We start from the raw sequence: 22081 nt of genomic DNA, 5'->3' as shown, positions 1-22081 counted from the left end.
AAAACATATAATATATTAATGAGAATATAACATTATATGGCTTCCATTTATCATAAAATAGAGTCCGTATTGCCTTAGTCATTAAATGTAGCTTGTTGGGGATAATGGAGTCATGATGCTTCTAAACAAGATATAAAGCGCATTGTATGTAAATGGTCTTGTCACTTGGGTTATTGGTTCTTTCAATAATACTTAGAAATTTAGGAGGGAGATTCATAAGAAGACAAAACTGTGGTTATTTCACGAAGCAGTCATACAAGGACAACGAAAATAAAACATACCTTATCTTGTATATTCCTGCATTTGCATATTAGTTAGTCATCATAAGCATTCCATTCATTTCTCCGTAACTGCATTTCATCCATAAAGTGTTGTGACATACATACATATAGTTGCAGACAAACATATACATGCATACATGTGCGTTCATAAACATCTACATACATATATGTATGCAACATATATACACGCATTCATGAGCACATCCATGTCAATAGACCACACTTTCATATTGCTGATATTTATACAAACATGCTACAATGTTCTGAAGTACGTGCCCATGCATCTCTGCAGCAATTTTTCATATATATCTCTGCATCATGGGATTGAATGGCAGTGTCATTGTCAATCTATGGATGATCACAATAATGACCCATGATTAGTGTGAATATTCTATAAGATTACTCATAATAACCATGAATGCTTATTTTGAGCAATAAGTTATTATCAACAATGGTTAGGCTGTTATGTTTATATGCAAGACATACAATTATTTATAATATTGTATTGTTGGCGGTTTATATACAAATCGTATTTGTTAATCATTAGCGAATGGTGATAATGATAATGAAGGTTGACAAGTATTCAATGTGCCTCTTCGGCACATATATATGTCGAAGTTGGTCGGCTATCAAAGGCATGATTGAGATTTGATTGTTATAAACAAAATTCCCTCATGGTTCTGCTTGTGTAGAGCAGATGGTTGCTAGCGCAACTTTCATACAGCACAAGCATTATTAGTGATATATATCAGAGATGGCACAGAGCATATAACACTATCGCTATATCAGGGACGGCCCCAGAACAAATATTGCATAAAGTCCAATAAAACATCAAAGAACATTTTCTGCCTATTGAATATCCTGAAGTTGCAGTATATATTCTAGGGTATATCAGAGACGACTCAGAGGGTAATGTGCACATTCCATATTGCAAAGTCATTGAAACATATAAATTATTTTGAACTGCCAAATTTATTTTGTTGTCATTGTAGTGAAGGATTCATCGTAATCCATTGTAGCATTGGAATTACAGTTGTATATATATTTCCTTCACCATAACAAAATCCATTATCATTACAATTGTACATTGCATACTACTGTTGCATCGTAATTCATTTTTCACTTCCAATATAATTGCATTTGTACTATGCATCCTACTTATGTTGTAATTCAATAGTGCATTTCAGATATAGCATTTGGAAATACCGGTCATATGTATATTTCATTAACTAGCGTTCATAATTCAATAGCCCAAGTCATATATCTGCATTTAAATTCATTAGTTCACATAGTGCCCAAGTAACATAAAAAGGGGACATTGCATTCTTTCTTCTAGCTTGTCAATAAATGTTCCAAGTAGTGTTACCTCAAGTTTTTAGGATAAGGACAAGGAAATGGGTTTTCGAAACAACATTTCTTTTGTCAAGTTTGAGGACTACTAATAAAATATAGGTAAATTTGTAGATGTACATTGCATTCGTATGAAAATACGGATAAAGCATGCTATTTAAACATCATAGAACCTTAACATACAACATTTCATTGTTTCAATAGTAAATACTAAATAGTCAACCAATTTAATACTCAAGATGCATTCATAATTTGAAATTCATTGTCAATATGCATGTGATAACAAAAAGATAAGTTTAACATACCAAATGCCCAAAGGCTAAAGTGCTTTCCTTATAGTTTCATGCTCAATATGAAAATCAAAATATAGAAAAACAAAGCACACAATTGCTTTTGTTTCACTTCTTCTAACATTGCACCAAAATCAAAGTCATTTGAGTCATTTCTATTGTTTTGCTCCACTACAAGTAAATCCTCATCCAATGGAACCCCAACCAATCTCGGTGGCATCTCCTCATCAATCTTGGCAACATTTTAAAAATCAACATCCCACTATAAAGTTGGTGTATACCTATGCTTTGGAGTTTGACAATTATGAAGTTGAAGAGCACTATGCACAACCACTAGCTTCTCAACTTGTCCAATGGTAAGTGTGTAATCTCCTCTTTACTAAGGTTAAATTGGGATGAGTAAAGCTTGCAAAACAAATGTTAAATTAAGCTTAACTATTATATTTTAATTATAAATGTTATCATGATTCTAATTCCAAAGCTTAAGGATGGCGCCAAATCTAGTTTCCTAAACCTTTGTTATTCCACTGTCTTCTTTGGAGTGCGCCCCCTAAGGTTTCTCTTAGAAGGGACATTTCCTACCCAAGATCTTATCACATATACATATGTTGTCTCATCGAAAATTCTGATACAAATCTAGCCATTCATACGGGGTTGTACTATTACTCTTGCATTGACACTAGTCATCATTCATGCAGGCATTGTACTACCACCCCCCCCCCCCCCCCCCCCCCCCACTGACACTATGAGGTTTCATTTACTCATCTTATCCATTCATATGGAGCTGACCCAAAACAGTACATTGGCATATAGTCATTCATATAAGGATTAGTTTGTCCAACACTTGCACTATGGGAATTTGATAATTACTTCTTTAAATTCAATTAATGAACGAAATATTTTTTTATTTTGAAGATCGTTTACAAATCTTGTGCTCATTTGAGTAACAACATGAGACTTACAAGCTTATTCGAGCTCCTCACGAGCAATCACACTATAAACAATAGTTGGAAGACGAAGAGTCCTAACTTATAATCCACCTTTTACAATGAGACAAATACAACCAATTGAAGACCAAGAGTCACAACTTGCCATTTCAATGAGATTTCTCTCTTGGGATTTGAACTAGGGTCTCCACAATGGGAACTCATTGATTCAACCCACTAAGCTAAACTTCATGGATATTAATGAACAAAATATTGAATTTAAATAATTACTAGATATCACTATTTCAAATAAATAAATAATTCACGTATAAGTTTATATGTGTGTATGTCTTATAATAATGTGAAGAAAATAAAAGTTGAAGTAATATAGTTTTAATCAAACATATCTCTTTAAATTAATAAAACACACTCTTTGATTAATAAACATACCACTTTAACTAATAAAACATACATTTCTTACATGAATTGTTGCCTTGAGTATTGTCTGGTCAAAGTAAGAGGAAACTAAGCTTTGTGAATGAGGTCTAATGTATGGTTTGGTAGCTATATCCTTTTAATCCCTGATATCCTTTTCTCCCTCTTGAATCTATACGTTGTAAATTGCCTTGTATTTATGATGATACTTTCAATATGTTTCTATGTTGTTCTAAGTATAGAATGTTATTGTATCTACCATGGTTTGCTCTTACTCAATGATCCCCTTTCTTCCTTAGTAATACTTAGAAATAAATCTCTTGTATTTTTATTTCCTTTAGATCTTTATTGTGAATACTGGTTATTGTATTCTACTTGATAAGATCACCCAATGGAGAGAATGTGCTCCCTTTTATATCCTTTTGCATCATAGAAGAGTAGTACTACTCTTTTAAGGGTCATGCCTGTACTCATGATTTGGTTTGGTGATGGGGAGGCTTGGGATAGAGTAACTATTTTATACTCTTGATCCTTCGTTAGGATCTAAGTGTTCTTCTGACACCTCTAATGGTTTGTAGGATTCCTTACTCAAGGATCCACTGACCTGCCCAAACCTACCCACCAAGTCAAGACTTCCAACTTCTCAGCATTCCAAGTTTGTTCTCTAGCAACCAACTCCCTAAAGGCTAATAAGGGTCATTTATGATTCTACACCATTCCAACTTCTAACAGGGTTTGTGAAGACTTTTAAAGAGGTTTTACTACCTATTCCACTTAACCAAAATGATGGCAAAGTTGGGTTGATACTTGATTGAAGACTTTCTTCATAAACATGGCTACTAGAGGAGCCCCAATTAGGCCTTCTTGCAGATTTGTAGGACTTTTACCAACTTTCCTTCAAGGTTTCATCACAACTGGTAATAAGAACAATTGTTAGCAATGACTCATTCTCAGATTTTTGGGGTCTCAAGCCTTTAAATGACCATACAACATTTATGCCAAAAACAAGAGTTTTTAAGGGTTTTGTAGACTCCCTGTTGTCCCCACTTTTTCAACACCTTCCAAAGCTTCTCAAGACTTCTCCTTCACAACATAACACCTCCTAACATCCTTCTTCAATCCCTCAAAAGGGCAAGCCATGAAACTACCTCCTTTGCTCTTGAGAGTTTTTAATTTGTTGATTGCTCCTAGCCGAGCACTGCCTAGCTCGCCTAGGGCTTTGTCAAACAAATGTCTGCACTTCTTTTCTAGGCCCATGCTTGCAGGTATATGTACAATAGGGTATGTAGTCCTAGAATCCAAAATTCCATGGTATTCACACAGTGGAAACAAGACCTACAACCCCATATTTACAAAATGCTCCAAAACTGGCAGAGCACAGTCTCTTTGAAAGAAATTATTAAAACACTTGCAAAATTTTTTAAATACCTAATCTAATGCACACACAAGGAAGAATAAGAACTATACACAATATTGCATGCAATAAAGCAACAAGCACTCCTTCACATGCTTCAAAACATGACAAAAACCAGTGACTGTCACTGTAAAATCAGGTATAGTCTCTGTACTGCAGTAGTACAATAGTAACAACCAACCCTTGATTTAGGGTTCATTAGGCTTTAAATAGCCCCCTTCTTGGTGTATGGTTAAGTTAGGGCTTTGTTTCAGCCATTTAACGAAGTTAGGCTTTTGCACTTTGGAGAAACTTTTTGTTGCCCGAGCAATTTTTGCTTCTACATCACCAAGACCATTGCTAGGTCTTCCCAAGGCATTCTTGGGCTTTAAAACTTCACCAACTACACCATCTAAGACCTCTAAGCTCACAATGATGTAAAGATCTCATGATGACAACTTTTGAGCAACTTTTTATTGCTCAAGCAAGTTTGTCCTTACAATCAAATAACAAAAATGTAGGTTCTTCTAAGGCACACATGTGCTCATATTGCAACAAAAAGTCCTATTCCAAACTTCTAAGAACATGGCAAATCAATGGCCTCAAGATGACATCATGCCCTGGGTTATTGTGCCATTTACATCAAGAACTAAAAGGAACCTTTAGGACCTAACCTATGGCTAGTCACACAAGCATGAGCTAAGGCTCTTATTGTACTTACATACTTCTTATGAGAAGTTCAACACAACAAAAATGTAATGGTGAGAGCCCTTGGAAGGGTGCTCATGCACCATTTGGCCAATGGTTTAGTAAATTAGTTGATTATTACCATTTTATTAGGAGTATTTGTTTATCATTCAATTTTTGCCTTATGATCATCGAATCATTAAAGTTAATTCAATGTGTACCATATTGTATAATTATCTATTAGCAAATATTATTGATACCAATATATACTAATAGTATATTGGTTAATTGTATTGATTAATTAATGTTGATCAATAATATTAATTGTTCTATACACGTCGGTTAATAGTGTGTAATTGATAAATTATTAATTGACTACAATAATATTAATTGTATATGAATCAATTATATATTGATTTGATTAATATTACAAATTGATAATACTATTGATTTTAAAGTGAAGATTTAGCAATATTTGAAATGGTTTATATGCATACATGTGTCAATTATGGTTCATATGTAGGTGGATTCCTCTCTGTAGTAGAGGAACTATTAACTTGTTCAAGGAGGATGGAGGCAAGCACCTTCATTTGTGGTGTAACCCCCCATTGCCATGTCCACCATCAATACCGTGTGTGTGTGTGTGTGTTCTCAACTTTGTGTCCTGTATATGTGTGTGCAAGCCTTTCTATCTTGTATATTTGAAATGTTGTATAGGTTGTGTTAACATCTGTTGTCTTTGCACATAAGGGACATTCTTATTTATACATTTTACAGTTGAATAAGTAGAAAATGTAAGGACCTCACAATAAAGGGGTTTAGTGGTAACTTCTTATTAGACAGAAACAATATTTGAGAACGTGTTTTTATTGACATCATGTTCATGCCATTTTTCCTCATTTGTTTGACTTCTTTTGATATAATTTTTTGATAATATAGGTGCATCATGTAATATTACTTTAAATGAATTCATTAAAAGAGATTCCCTTTTAATAATACTTGAAAAGGTATGCAGATTCTTCTCTATTGAATTCCAACTTCAAATCATCATAAGTTTTGAAAGTGAGTTGTCAAAGCTTTATGGAGAGCCTAAGTTGACGACATCAAAACAATGGGTAAAATTCAACTCTTTGGTGGTTACCTTGAACTTTAAATGTTTAAGATATTTATCTTTGTTTTTCATATATTTTTTTAATATTTTAATATTTTAATATTACTTGTTATAGGTGGCATCTCAAACTCTACCTCTTAGACTTGTTCGTGTTAAAAAAAGTCAAGATGGATGAAGATGTGTAGTAACAGTTAACAATAATCTGTTTCAAAGATGGAATGTTGATAGACTTGTGGATGTGATTTTGTAATTTGTACATATTTAAAGCCAAATCTTAAACATTTAATTTTATTTATTTATTTTGACATTGGAATGGAGAGAGGATGTTTGCAATTGCACTATGTGTTTGATATATTGAATACATATTTCTATAGTATATATTTATCAAGATAGATTTGATTTTTTTAAAGGTTGAAAGATATTTCAAGATTAATAAAGTAATAATTTAAAAATTATAATAGCAAATAGAAGATCTTTTCCAATTAATTTGATTTCAACGAAAACATTTAAATTGCATAAATTTAAATTATATATTTTTATAAACTATTTTTAATATACATATTTTATATTTACAATAATATGTATTCCAAAAAAGAAATATTGAATAGTTGATAGCCACAAGTTTAAATGAAGAAATGTACAATAATTGTCATCATACATTAAATAAAATTGAATAAGTTGATAATTGTTAGAAGTGTTTTCATTTGACTGTATTGACTTAATAAAGGACTAAAATATTGAATAGTTGTCATACTTTAATAATTTAGGTATACATCTATTACAAAATTAAAAAATCGTGTGCCTATAAAAAATATTAAAATATGGAAAGGTAAAAGCCTGCAACACAACGGACTTGTGAGCCTCTCATGCGGGAGGTCTTGGATTCGAATCTACCTTTGCCTAACATACAATAATAATTAATTTAGGCTTCAGTGTTTATCGATAAAAAAAAGGAAACAAATTATTTTGAATAAAAATAAAAATAAAAATTGAAGGCATGTTAATCAAAAAGAATGATGTCGCTTTGTTCTGCTAATTCAACAAAAGATGGAAATTTTGATCTTAAAAATGAGGTGAAGCATGCAAATCAAATATTATCCTCACAATGTGGAAAGGTGATATATAACTTGGGGCAAAATTGTATTCAAACGACTCTCCAATGCCATAATCAATTCGAAGCCCTAGCAAGGATCATTGGGGTTCACACAACAATGCCTTAAAAAAAATCTACAAAAAGCCCATGAAGATTATGGGTCTTTCGAAAACAACGCTTAGAGGGATCCTAATAGGAAAAATGCAATTATCAAACAAAAAGAAGAGGGTTAGATGCGAGGCAAGAAGTGACCCAAAAAGGAATCTAAAATGTGAACCAAGATCGAAACAAAGAATGCAATTCTTGATTTGAACAAACACAATTCTGTTAAGCACGAATTGAAGATCAAGCATCAATTGAAGATCAAATCAATATTTTAAAAGGTCGGGGAATGTAGATAAAGAGAAGTGCAACAAAAGAGTTAAAGTAAATCCAAATAGCAACAAGCAAAGTGATAGAAAAACCTATCGAGAGGTAGTATCAAGGCCCTTCACACTAGAAAACTCAGCAAGTTGGATATTCTCGGGGAAAATAAAGATTAAATAAGGCTTCCAAAGCATTAGGAATCTCAGAGCAAAAATCAATCCAACATTGACAATGTCTTGCTCATAACAAATAGCTTTCCAAATGATCGTTGGTTTGAGTGCAAAACACTAGGCATGTTTTTTTTTTGGAACAATCCAAAAACAAAACAAAAACATTTTTGGCAGAGTCGCTAAGCATGGGTTGTAAGGAACAAGTAAGTATTTTCTCCATAGTTAACTGCTTAGCATATTTACATTGTAACAAGCAAATTAGAGACAATTTGTTATATGGACCTCAATGTTTTCTTAAAGACCCTATAGTGTAAATTTCTTTAAATGGGCTCCTAATTTCAATGAAATGTATGCTAACAAAATGGTTAAACCAACATGGATAGTACTTAAAAACTTTCCAATAGAATTGAACCATAACCATAAATTAAAAAGAATAGGCAACTATATAGGAGAGTTTCTAGACTTGGTACCCTACTTTAAAGTCTCAAATGAAATCAAAATCCTTGTCAACATGAAGACAAAAACTCAAGAATTGGAACCAATTAAAATCATCACCAATAGATTGATCTACAATTTACATCCCATACTTTATCAAGATCATATTCAAGAAATTTTCCTGTTTGATTTAGATTCCTAATACAATGATTATGATTCCTATAAAGAGGTTTACAAAACATTAAACTTGAAGAAGATATGTCCTATTTTTGCATAAAAACATTAACAGAGAGAACATATTATAATACAAGGATAGAGGATTATTAGATCAAAGAGGAAGTATAATTGAGAAAGAGAGACCAATGAAGCATTTAGCTAGTAAGATCCAAATGCCAGATTAGGAAATAGAGGAAGGAGAGATTGTGTAGCACGAAATTAATATAATCGCATAAACCTATAGTGATCATAAGTAGACAAGTCCAGGACCAATCAAAAGATAGGGATGGAAATTTTAATAAATAATGTGCTACAACAGTTGATTCAATAGGTAAGGAAAGGGGCATAGGCGATTTTGTGAATGATTCTCAAGAAATGTCAAAATCTAATGGAAAAATAAATAGATTGGAGTAATGTGAGAAATATAAACAACACAATCTATTCATCAAAGATATCAGAGAAAACATTATATTACACAATAGATTGATGAAGGGCATTATGTTGATACACAATATCTATGACCAAATCATCTTATGGGAGGAAGCCCATAAACCTCATCTGAACTTAAAGAATCATTTAGCAGATAATGAGCTAAGTTTGAATATGGAGATAGTATCCAATGGAGATAAAATATGTGAAATCCAAAAGGTTATGCAAGAAGAAGACATAGTTGAGACCACTAAAGATTCTATGATAGAGAATCTAAGTCAGAACATAAGCAACAAGGATAGCATAGAGTATCTCATAGACTCATATGGTCAGGCAATGGATTTTAATTTAGATTTTTTCCCATAATCATTAAAGAAAAGGGAAGTCCTCTTGATACCTTAAGAACAATAGAGGAATGTGTTAGATTGAGAGGAGGATACAAATCTAGATGACAAAGGCATTAATCAAACATAAAGTAAATCATTAATGATGGAGAGGATAATTAAGAAGGAAGTTGATTTAGAATCTCTAGAGAAATTCCAAAGAAAAGAGATTGAAAGGGTAAATCCAGTTCGAAATAAAAGGACAAAAAAGAGAAAAAAATCTTTGGAGACAACATAGGGGAAATAACAACTTTGACAAAATAGATATAGGCTATATATATTGGTTGTTGAAAAATATAAAATATTAGTAGAAGAAATAGAGAATGTAGGGAATAATCCAAAACAAGTGGAAATAGAGATTATAAGGAACTCTCTAGAGGCAGAAGGGAAAAGGGATTAAAATCTTGATCACATCCCTATTGAATTAGAAACTCTTATAAGGAACTTTGGGTTAACAAGCCAAATTGGAATCTATATTGATTGGGGTAAGGACAAAATGGAGAATAATGCAAAGATTATCCAAATGTAGGAGGAATTTGGAGTCCAAGAAATACCAAGAATCCAGCCAGAAAACAATAATTTAGTTGGTGCAGGGGGCCAGGCTTAGCAATTAGAGTCCATAGCTAATGATGAGGGTGATAGAGGATTAGAAAATGGAATCGAAAACATAATAATACAAAAATTGGCAAAAGATCAAGAAAATAAAGAGGAACATCAATCTCTCGCATTTAGTGTGCTAAATGCAAGTAGCAATCCAAATAATTGCTGGGGACACAACCCAAGACAAAATGAACGCAAAAGGAAAAGGGGGATATTATTATTGGAAGTGATCTTCTACTACATTCTGTACAATGAAAATAAACTCCATGATGTGCCCTATGGGCTTACAAAGTTATCAGATTCTGGAGAAAACCCTTCTCACAGTACCTTCTCCCAAACTCCACCAAAACTACCTTTGCAATGCCAAAAATATCCTTAAGTAAACAAAATTAGGTTTAGGGTTAGGAATACATTTTAGAATATGCCATTTGGCATCCACCGCCAAAACAAAAGGTTCTAGAAAGCACGTCAAAAGTCGGTGTAAAATTAGAAGAATCTCGAAATGTTAGTCCAACTTCTAGGAGGCATAACTTTTGATTCGAGACTCCGATTGACAAACTGTTTACATTTTTGGAAAGCTCTCCAAGCGCTCTATAGCCTATGGATTAGCTTGGCTTGTCCCCCATTTTTTGGGCTTGTATGAGGCCACTTAGTGCCTCAAATCTAACTTTGAAGTGCTCTTCGAAAGTTTCCAAGCAACTTAAAATTACAATAACTTTCAAACCGTAAAGCGTTTTGATTTGATTCTTTTTCTGGAGTGATTTAAATTACAAGTATAATCATCCCTCCAACTTACACCATCTAACTCATTATAATTATGGTTCAATTACACAATAACCTATTTTATGCATTGGCACATATCCCAAGGTGCTAAAAAACTCTAACCCAAAAAACCAATAGTGAAACCATGAGAGTTGGAATGGTTATTTGACCCAAATGGGTATCTAGTAATGAAAACACATTAAACAAAAACTAACATTAAGCATAATTTTGGGTGATATAGGATTGCTCTTAACACACTAGATGCTCTTGCATCAAACACCCAAGGTAGATTGAAAAGTGACCCTGCCACTGAAAAAAAGAAGGCATGTTATCTTGAAGAAGAAGGTGTTACCCATGCAGAGTCTAATAGAAGAGATGAAGAATAAATTTTGTATGTTGCAATTAAAGAAGATCCCTATGATCATGACGAGAAAGCATTGGTTTTTAGTATGATTCATAATAGTGACTGGATAATTAATAGTGTTTTCTTATATCATGTGACCATGATAAAAGAAGCTTCATCAGAATGGAAGAATGTGATGGATGATTGGTAAGGTTTGGGAATAATAGTCCCTGTGTTGTGAAAGGTAAAAGTTCCATTTTCTTGAATAATGAAACAAATTGTGATGATGTTTATTGGGTTAAGGATTGCAATATAATTTATTAAGTATTTCTCATCTAAATAAAAAAGGATATAGATTGGATTTCATTGAAGGATTGTCCAGGACCATTAGGAAATTAGGAGATGGGATTCCTTTTGGAAAACAAACCATAGGGAATGTGTTCCATATGAATTCTATTGTTAAGGTTTATATGATTTATAGTGTTGCGGTGAGGAGCCTAATCAGACATGAAGGTTCACTTTTTCCCACTTCATTTAGTGTTCTTTCTCCCCAAATCTTACTATGGGGGTTTTGGGGCAGTGCCCCCATTCTCTAGGGGTTAAGGGGCAATGCCCCTCGCAGGGTCATAAGGCAATGCCCTGGTCAGAGTCAAGGGGGCAGTGCCCCTTGTGGGGTCTTGAGGTCAGCAACCCAAGGCATTCTCTTGTCACAATATAGAGAAAAGTTGAGGGGAAGTACCATCAAAGCCAAAAATGAGTTTACTATTGTAAAAGACATCAAGAGTTGTATTTTTCTATTGGTTAGCTTATTATAGCCCTGATTTTGTAAGCAGAAAAAATCTTGTATGAAATGGCTTAGGGTTAGGGATTTCATAATGTATGATGAGATTGTAGCTTCTTGTGGTGGTATTGAGTTGTAGGAGATTACATATTGTAATTACTGAGTAATAACAATATTGGACTTCTTGTTGGTGGACATAGCCCAAGGATTGGGTGAACCATATTAAATCTTTATGTCTTGTATCCTCTTTTGTGCAATTTATTATTTTTTAATATTTGTTGTATTTGTATGTAATTGTTATTTCTATCACATTAATCCTAACAACTTGAGTTGAAGATCGTCGGTTATGACATAAGAGGTTTTATCATGCCAATTTTGATAATTCGATCAAAGTAGTAATATGATAGTAGTGAGAGGTCTTTCTAACCTAGTAAAACCAAACAATGTAACGTGTAAATAATGTCATCTTAGAAAGTTAACTAGTTGTAGTTTCATTAGTAAAAGTCATTCATATTATGGAATCCTAGATGTGGTGCTTACCAATCTATGTGGTCTAATAGGAACTCAAAGGTATTCTGGAGATAAGTACTTCATTCTATTTGTAGATGATTACTCCAATATAATGTGGGTTGTATTTATGAAATGTAAATCTAAAGATTTCTACATGTTTAAGATCTTCAAAGCTAGAGTAGAAAGGGAGACAAATTATAGGTTGAGATGTGTTAGGTTTGATGGGGTTGAGATCACCTTAAATGAATTTACTGTATACTATGAAGAAAAAAGAATCATAAGGTAGACGTTAGCTCATAGGACACCTCACTAGAATGATATTGTGGTGTCATGCCCAAAATTACAGAGCAAAAACACAACTACAATATTTTTTTTTAATAACCTTAAGGAGTCACATATTGACATGTGTCTATTGCAACCATGTTGTTGAATAATAAAGAATTCACAATACGTCTACTCAGGGATTCGAGTAATGGTTATTGTTGGCCATTTTTACTCCCCACTTAGCCCATCATTGATAACCGATCCTTTAATGGGTTGTTTTCTTTGCTGTGGGTTAACACACACTTTTGGTGGATAACATTTTGTGTTTTCCCACCCCTTCTCTTGAGCTGACTAGTCAATGAAGATCGATGGCCCTCACACTTTCAAATCAAAGCTCAGTAAACTCACAAAAGCATGAGATGTTGCCACGTATCTGATCTTCGGGTGGTTGATCAACTATTTATGTGGGTTTCAAGTTGACTCGGTTTGTTCTTTAATCAAGCTATAGTTTCTTCTTTTGTCGAGTTAACTCATTTTTCTCTTGCTCGAGTTGGCATATGCTGCATTGATCAACGTCTCTCATGTTTTCACAATACATCTGCCCATCCTTTTGAAATTGAGATGCTAACATGCATCTTCATTCAATCATTTCTTCATGCTGCAATGCTTCTTCGATGCTCTAACACCTAGAATTGTACTACATGTCCATACTTATTGTTTGGGTCCTTTCTATCTACGTGGGTGGTTGACTCGTTTTTTGTCCAACGTCATTTTATCACGTCTTCATTTCGACATTTCTTCACATTGTGGTGCTTCCTCAAGGTTTTAAAACTCAGAATTGTGCCATGTAGTAGAGGGTCCCACATCCCACATTATCTTTTATCCAATATGCACATGCGCAGATTGCCGATGGAGATTCAATGAAAGACTAAAAGATTGCCACCATTTTGTCAAATGACAAAACACATATAATGACTTTAATTTTTTGGCAATACATCTACCTAGCCTCACAAAAAGGTGAGATGTTTCCACGCATCTCCATTCCAACATTTCTTCATGCCATATTGTTTCATTAATGCTTTGGAGCCCAAAATTGCATCACATTGCCATACGTCTTCATTCCTATGTTACCTCATATTGCAGAGTCTCCACAAGGCTCTGAAGTTTGGAATTACGCCATGTGGCAGAGGGCTCCACCTTTTGTGCTATCTACTTTCCTCTTTTTTGAGATCCTTTGATCCGATGTCTCTCACATTTTTTCATTTCTATCTTGGCCCTTTGTGAGGATGTGACAACAGTTGGATTTGATTGCATCTTGGGGATCTCCTTGTTATGTCTCAGTCATCTGCTAGAAATAAAGGAGAATCTACATCAACGATGGTGACTTAATCTCTGGTTGGGGAGATTCCCATGACATGTGGGTCATCCATTTCAATGGAGGATCTTCATCGGTGACCAACATTTATTTTCGAGGAAATCAGATTCCTCCCTCCCCACAGTCAACCCTGTACTTTGCGAGCGGATAACACATCATGTTATCCCTCCCCACAACTTTTTTTGGCCATGTCACATTATTAGTGCCTATTATTCAATACTAAGAAATTTCTTGGGCCTCATTTGCATGGCGACATTGCACTCCATGCCTCTTTAATGCATGAAATGATAAGATCTTGGCGATTTGATCTCTTAGAGTTGGGTGCATTTGTTTTGTTATTTTGAATCACTTCTAGTAGAAATTGCACACCATGATAAGATTTCTTACTGATTCTCAGTTATTGCTCTCCTCTGCAACTTAACTCCACCTGATCAGGGTTTGAACTCCATAGTTAAATTTTTTTGTTATGCTTGAACTATTTAAAAGAGAATTGTAAATATTTCTTAAGGGTTCTTCTTTGGTTGTACTTTTTCACAGTAGCCTTATGCATTGCAACTATATTCCTTTTGCCTACCATTAATGAAATTATTGCTTCTTACCGCTTCTTGTCATTCATTATTTGTGCATGTTTATTGCCTTGTTTTGAATGTTTCTTCCCTACTTTTTAGAGTTATATGTTGTGTTTAATCTGTTGGTGATTGCTACACTATGAAGATGTCTTTCCTTTCAGCATTTAATTAACACCAAATCTACATGTGAGTTTTGAAAGGGTAGAATAGAGTCAAGATCTATGTATTTGGATATCTCATTCACGTATTGTGTATCTATAGGTAGAGTTGTAACCACGTTCTATCTCAGTGCATCACCATTCCCTTTCAACAATTTAATTTTATGCATTCCTTATCCATTTTCCCTCAAAGTAGTAGTGTAGGTGCATCCTGATTGTAAGGAAGTTGGTCTTCTCCAAAGTTTCAACCTCAAAGTGTAAGTCCACACTTGAAGGTTGTTTCCATGTTACACAAGGTCCTTTGAGCATCATACCTCAAGAAAGGGTGCAAACTTCTGTGTCAACAACTTTTGGCACACCCAGTGGGACATAGATTTCAGCTTCATAAGTTTGCTAGTCAACCATTTTGTGACCTATCCATTGAGAATTTTGGTTTTTTTCTTAGTGAAATAAGTTTTTAGGGGCATTTCATCTAACACCATGGTGACACTATGCAAATATATTGGTTTCAAGAAGACCAAGTGTTGGTATTTGTACAAATCATCTATGATCTTTTGTGTTTTCTAGGTTTTCTATGAGATTTTTAACTCTGAATGCCTAACCATGGACCCATATCATAAAAATCTTTATTATTCCCCCCATATCATGAAATTTTTTATTCCTTAGCCCTCTTTCTATCAATATCAGTCCCATCCTTAGGTTGGTTATGCCCAAAATTTCTATTCTCCTGCCACTCCTGCTCCACCAGTCCGAACACCTTTAGATGAAGAGATTATGGCCTTGGCTCTAAGATTACAAGTTATATTGGATTCCTGGGGATTTGGGGTTGAGCAATCCCAAATGTAGAAAATAGAGGTCCAACAGGGGTAGTATGGACAAGAAATTTCTTGTTAGGTTTCTCCTCAACAAGAAGAACCAAACAATCAGGCTCTCTTCCACTCTCAAGAGTGGGAGATGAGAAAGGTCCAATTTGAGGAAGATCTTGCAAGAAGATTGGCTATTGCAGAAGAGGGGACAAGGTTTAAGCTTGCTCAAGTGCGCTTAAGAGCCTCCAAGGAGAAATTTTCCTAGCTTCAGATAGAGAAGCCCTCCTATTCTACAAAACAACACACAAGAGCCAAAGGCCTACTCGCAAGAAATATTTGCAAATTCACCTAAAGAAGAGCCACCCAAAAACAAGTTTTCTAGCTTTAGAAGGAGTGAACTTCCCCAGATTTCCATTCCTTGTTGCAATGATCAAGAGTCTGCAGCTCCTCAGCTTGATGCTAAGTTGTTTCCAAGGGTGGAGAAGAAAGAGACAAAGGAGGATGAGGTGGTTTCTATCCTTGAGGAACCAAAGAAAGTTGATCAAGCTTCAAATGGGGAAGAAAGATCATACCTGCTACAAGAACAAGAAAAATAAGACCATGAGTTGTAGCAGGAAGACAAGCATGAGCAGAAGGAGGAAGAAAATATAAATGCAGGTTATGATATGGAGGATGATTTTTCTAGAATCATAATTGACTTTTCTCATGGCTTGACATGATATCAATAGCTCTGGTGAAGGTGGCTGATGAACACAATGAAGACAAGGTGGAAATTTTCTCTTCACAAAAAAAGGAGGAGCCATTTTCAAACTAGTTGGATGCTACCATTGTAGAGTATAGCATGGTCAAGGCTGATATCCTAGACCCAAAGCCAACAAGAGGATGCCCCATAAAGCATCTAGCTCTGCAACAAATCAACAAGTTGCCCCAAGTCATGCTCACTCTAGAGCATGAGGGTGAAGACCACAAGAAGAAGAATGTTTGTCTTGCTCAAGATCAAGGTGTCTTAGTGCTAGAGAACTTCTTTTTTTTCAGCATTGGAAAGGAACTCCATGCAGCAGGGTGCTTGTTGTGCTTGCTCCTATTTTCAGTTGCCCACGTGCATTGAAGGAGAAACCAACTCATGAGGAAGGGAAACTATTTCAACAAGCTAGTTAATGGCTTTGTTTGATTATTTTGGGTTGTAGATACTTGTACATAATAGAGTAGGTGTTTCCATTTTTACAAGAAGTGTATGAGCACAACTATTCCTTCTTGGATATAGCATTTTAATTAATTTTGCTAGCTGCAAAGGCATAGTTTTATGAAGTTGTAGGTGGAATGGCATCTTGTTCTTTTGGTGACTCCATGCCCAATGGATTTCTTAAGGCCATCGATCTATGCTTAATAGGAAAGCATCCCTTATGAGTCACCAAGAATGTTGGCCATTTTTGCTCCCCATTAAGCCCATCATTGATAGCTGATTAGAGAGATCTTCAATTGGTTTTTTTCTTTGTTGTGGGTTAACATGCATTTTTGGTAGATAACATTTTGTTTTTACCCACCTGTTCTTCCAAGATGACTGGTCAGTGTAGATCAATGGCCCTCACACTTCTACATCAAATCTCAATGAACTCATGACAATGTGAGATGTTTCCACATGTTAAATCTTTGGGTAGTCAGTCAACTATTTATGTGGGTTTCAAGTTGACTCAATTTATTCTTTAACCAAGCTACATTTTCTTCTTTTGACGAGTTAATTTAGTTTTCCCTTGCTCAAGTTGGCTTATTTTGTTTTGATCAACGACTTGTGTTTCCACGATACATCTACCCATCCTTCCAAAATTGCGAGATCCTAACACATGTCTTCATTCTGGCATTTCTTCATCCTACAATGCTTCTTTGATGCTCTAGAACTTGAAATTGCTCCATGTGTCCATACCTATTGTGTGGGTCCTTTCTATCTATGTGGGTGGTTGACTCATTTGTTGTCCAATGTCATTTTGCCACGTATCTTCATTCTAGTGTTTCTTCATGTTGCAGTGCTTCCTCAAGGCTCCAAAACCCAGAATTGTGCCACGTGGAGGAGGGTCCCACATCTTGCATTATCTTTTATCCAATATGGACATGCTCAAATTGATGGTGGACATTCAACAAAAGATTAAAAGATCACCATCTGTTCCGTCAAACAATAAAACATATCTGACGACTGATGTTTTTGTGATACACCTACTCATCCTCACGAAAATGTGAGATGTTGTGATGTGTCTCCATTCTAGCATTTTTTCAAGCTATAGTGTTCCCTCAATGCTTCGAAGCCTAGATTTGTGTCACACTACCATGTGTCTTCATTCCAGTGTTCCCTCATACTACATAGTCACCACAAGGTTTCGAAGTCTAGAATTACACTATGTGGCGGAGGGTTCCACCTTTCATGCTATCTGCTTCCCTCTTTGTTGATATCCTTTAATCCGATGGCTCTCACATTTTTGCATCATTGCCTTGGCCCTTTGTGAGTATGCAAAAACCATTGGATTTCATCGCATCTTGGGGATCTCCTTGTTGCATCTCAGTCGTCCACTAGAAATAAAGGAGAATCTACATCGATGGTGGTGACTTAATCTCTCATTGGGTTGATTCACATGACATTTGGGCTGTCCATTTCAATGGAGGATCTTCATTGACGACCAACATTTGTTTTCAAGGAAATCAAATGCCCCCCGATCAACCCTACATTTTGCAAGTAGATAACACATCATGTTATCCCTCCCCATAGTTTTTTTGGTCATGACACACTATCAGGACATGTTCTTCAATGCTGAGTAACTTCTCGGGTCTTGTTTGTATGATGTCATTGCACTCCACGCCTCTTTAATGCATGAAATGATCAGATCTTGGTGATTTGATCTATTATGACTGAGTATATTTATTTTGTTCTGTCCTGTCACTTCTAGCAGCAATTGTACCCATGATCATATTTCTTTTTTATTCTTAGCTACTTCTCTCCTCTGCAACCCAACTCCATAGCCAAAATTTGAGTTATGCTCAAACTCTTTAAAAGGTAGTTGTAAATATTTCTTAAGGGTTCTTCTCTGGTTGTGTTTTTAGTAGCCTTATGCTCTACAACTGTATTCCTTTTGCCTTCCATCAATGAAATTCCTGCTTCTTACCTCTTCTTGCCATTCATTATTTATGCATGTTTATTGCCTTGTTTTGAATGTTTCTTCCCTACTTCATAGAGTTATATGTTTTGATGATTGTCGCACTATGAAGATGTCTTTCCTTTCATCATTTAACTAACTCCAAACTTGCATGTGTGTTCTAAGAGGGTAGAATAGAGTGAAGATCTATGTATTTGGGTATCTCATTCATGTGTTGTGCATCTATAGGCAAAGTTGTAACCACATTCTATCTCAGTGGATCGCCTTTCCCTTTTAGCAAATTAATTTTATGCATTACTGGGTAAAAACACAAACCTGTGTCGCCTTTTATAAAGAAACATGATATCAGAATAATATAGTTCAACATTAATGACAAAAAAATGGTATTTTTATTTAGAATTTAAAGATGATGTAAACTAATGATGTGTAGAATTGGATGAATTTTATGCTTATAAATTTTTTTTTTTGAGTAAGAATTTATTCATTTTATTTTATTTTGAAGTCTCTTTTTTAACTATAAAAAAATATAGGGTACAGTTCTCGTCAAACAAGTCTATGCAAATCATCCTTTTTCTTTGTTTTAATTTGAAAATATCTGATATATGACATGTATACCTAGGGAAAATAATAATAATAATAAATTTTTATGTATATTTTCTTTGTTATAAGTACTCAAGCTCAACTTTATCAGAATCCAACAATTTTTTCCTCCCATCAAAACTTGCCTATCAAATCTACATCTTCTTGAAAAACAATTACATATTCATGAAGAAGATTCTCTCCTCTAAAGATAAATATCATTAAAAATTTTTTTTGATATGATTTACTATTTTTTTTCCTTTTCTGAGGGAGCATCTTCTGAAATGTTCAAATATCGACTTATAATATTTTCAAATTATAACATATTATAACTAATTAAAACACTCAAAATTTTATATGATGATGATATTGAATTTGAGATCTATGAAAGGGTATTTTTAGTTTTTGAAAAAAATTGAGTTTTGATAGAGAAATGAGATTTGACCAAAACATGTTTTTGTATCCTAAACGGTTACATAGATCTGTGCTTTTACCCTACTTCTCCCTTTTCCCTCAAAGTGGTAGTGTAGGTGAATCCTAACTATAAGGAAGTTAGCCTTCTCTAGAGATTCGACCTTAGAGCGCAAGTCCCACTCTTAAAGGTTGTTTCCATTTACACAAGGTCGTTTGAGGGTCATACCTCAAGCAAGGGTGTAGATTTTTGTGTCAATAGTTATGTTCATTGAAGTGTGGTATATGTTGATACCTACTTCCCTCACTAATTGAAGAGAATGTCTTTGAATGATTGGTTTCCTATAGGGAAATAAACTTAACAGTATCATGTTGCATTAGCATTTCCAAATTGGGCCCTAGATATTGTGTATGACCTTACCGAATGTAGTTTCACAATTGGATTGTATTAAATGGTTATGCATACATAAGTTCATACATAATTGTCTTCATTTCTTTTTTATATATAACATGTGTATTCTTGCATAATGTCTTCTTATCACTTTGTCTTACATATATATAAATACATGTATGTTTGATAAGTACTGTTAATGTATAAAATGGGCAACATTAGAAGGCATCTAACTTCAATAGCTACTTACAATTTCCTAAACCAATTATGCAACTAACTTAATAAATTGCTAATTGATATATGGATACAATTTCTTCTACTTCCTACACGTTAATGTCAATGCAATTCTCATTCTAACTATTATTTGAACTTGGTTATTATACCATCCCTTTCGCAAATTCATTAATACCTTACTACTACTAAATGTATCCTCTTACATTATCTACCTACTAGTTTATTTTTATTTACTACTAATGTAACATATTATCACCAATGATGGTTCCTTGTAAAAAACCCTAGCCTCCACTTTTGCTAACATGGTAATCATACCAACTTACAAATTAATCATTTGTTTATTAACTTGTTTATTCTTACCCACAATCATTACTAATCTACTAACTTGAACTAAAATTACATTATTATACTATCTTATGTACTAATCAACTATACTAACTATCCTACTAACATTCACCCTTTACTAATATCCCCATCTTACATACTTACTAGAAGTATATATTACATCTCTTAACAACTACTTTATTTAAATTAACAGTTTCAACACCTCTAGTTACTAATTAATAATTCCAAATAATGCTAATATTTACTACCTAATTTTATTTATTTGACCCATTAAATGAATCCCATTAACTAGTTATATGAAATTACATTTATATAACCTTACACATTTAGAACTAGATAATAAATATCATTTTATAACATGTTATATGTGTGTGTTTGTGTGTATTCATATTTTAATACCCTCTACATTAATACATTATATATTAACATGGGTCTTATATATGATATTTGCTAACATTAATTATTATACATATACACTTGATTGATAAATTAGAGAGTATTAGCGAACCTCACTATACTAACTAGTTTATTTACTATCCTAACAAAACTACCACCATCCACTACCCACTAGCCTCTTAAACTTGTTAACTATCCAACTTAAAGTGCTAACTAAATGTCAATTCCCTTTCATAACCCACATAGCTCCATCCTCCATCCCAATCTCTACCTTTTGAATCTTCTATTCATCTCTTGCCTACCACGTGGCCCTCCTTTCCTTTTTCTCTTAACACTAGGAGGATGTGGTTGCCAAGGCATTGGGAGTGGGTTTCATGAGCCCAAATCTTAACGTTTTCCTCTAGTCTTCCAATGTGTGGGAAGAAGTGAGATGAAAGGAAGTGGGAGGGGGCCCACTCTCCATCGCATTCGCATGAAGGGTGACATATTTTTGTTTGAACAAGTATCGAGTCTTATAATATGTATATTTTAACCCCCTCTTCTCTTATGTAGGTATATCTTATGTACATGGGTCATGTGACTCAAGGGGGACATTTTCATAAACTTTTTGTTAAACTAGCACTTGCACCTAAAGGAGCAAGGGATACGCCGATAGTGAGAAAAGGTGGTAGTTTACATGTAAGATACATGACTACATCTAGTTTGTGCCATACATATAATAAGACGGTAAAGGATATAAACAATAAAAAACACTAGGTTGAAAGTTGTTATTTTGACAATCAAAAAACAATTCATGAAAGGAATCAATAACTTTATTTCAAACTTTGAATAATCTACAATATTTGAAAGTAC

General features: G+C 34.3%; 1 protein-coding gene across 5 annotated transcripts in view; it reads left to right on the top strand.

Annotated features, from left to right (window-relative positions):
- Positions 1-6811, top strand: part of LOC149573055 (Vacuolar protein sorting-associated protein 26) — a 160438-nt gene extending 153627 nt beyond the window's left edge. For 3 of the 5 annotated variants that reach the window (XM_089814230.1, XM_089814229.1, XM_089814227.1), the window contains 2 exons: positions 6378-6477; positions 6589-6811. In XM_089814230.1, coding sequence (XP_089670356.1) covers positions 6378-6477; positions 6589-6648 — 160 coding nt within the window. In that variant the 3' untranslated portion in view covers positions 6649-6811. Of the gene's footprint in view, positions 1-852; positions 1472-6369; positions 6478-6588 lie in introns of those variants that run through there. The other 2 variants (XR_016360025.1, XM_089814228.1) reach the window with 2 other exon arrangements.
- The last annotated feature ends 15270 nt before the right edge of the window (positions 6812-22081 follow it).

This window comes from Cupressus sempervirens, chromosome 2 (assembly GCF_028749045.1).
Source record: "Cupressus sempervirens isolate cs-2001-9-10 chromosome 2, ASM2874904v1, whole genome shotgun sequence".
Classification (NCBI taxonomy): Eukaryota; Viridiplantae; Streptophyta; class Pinopsida; order Cupressales; family Cupressaceae; genus Cupressus; species Cupressus sempervirens.
This window is presented reverse-complemented; position numbering and strand designations above follow the sequence as displayed.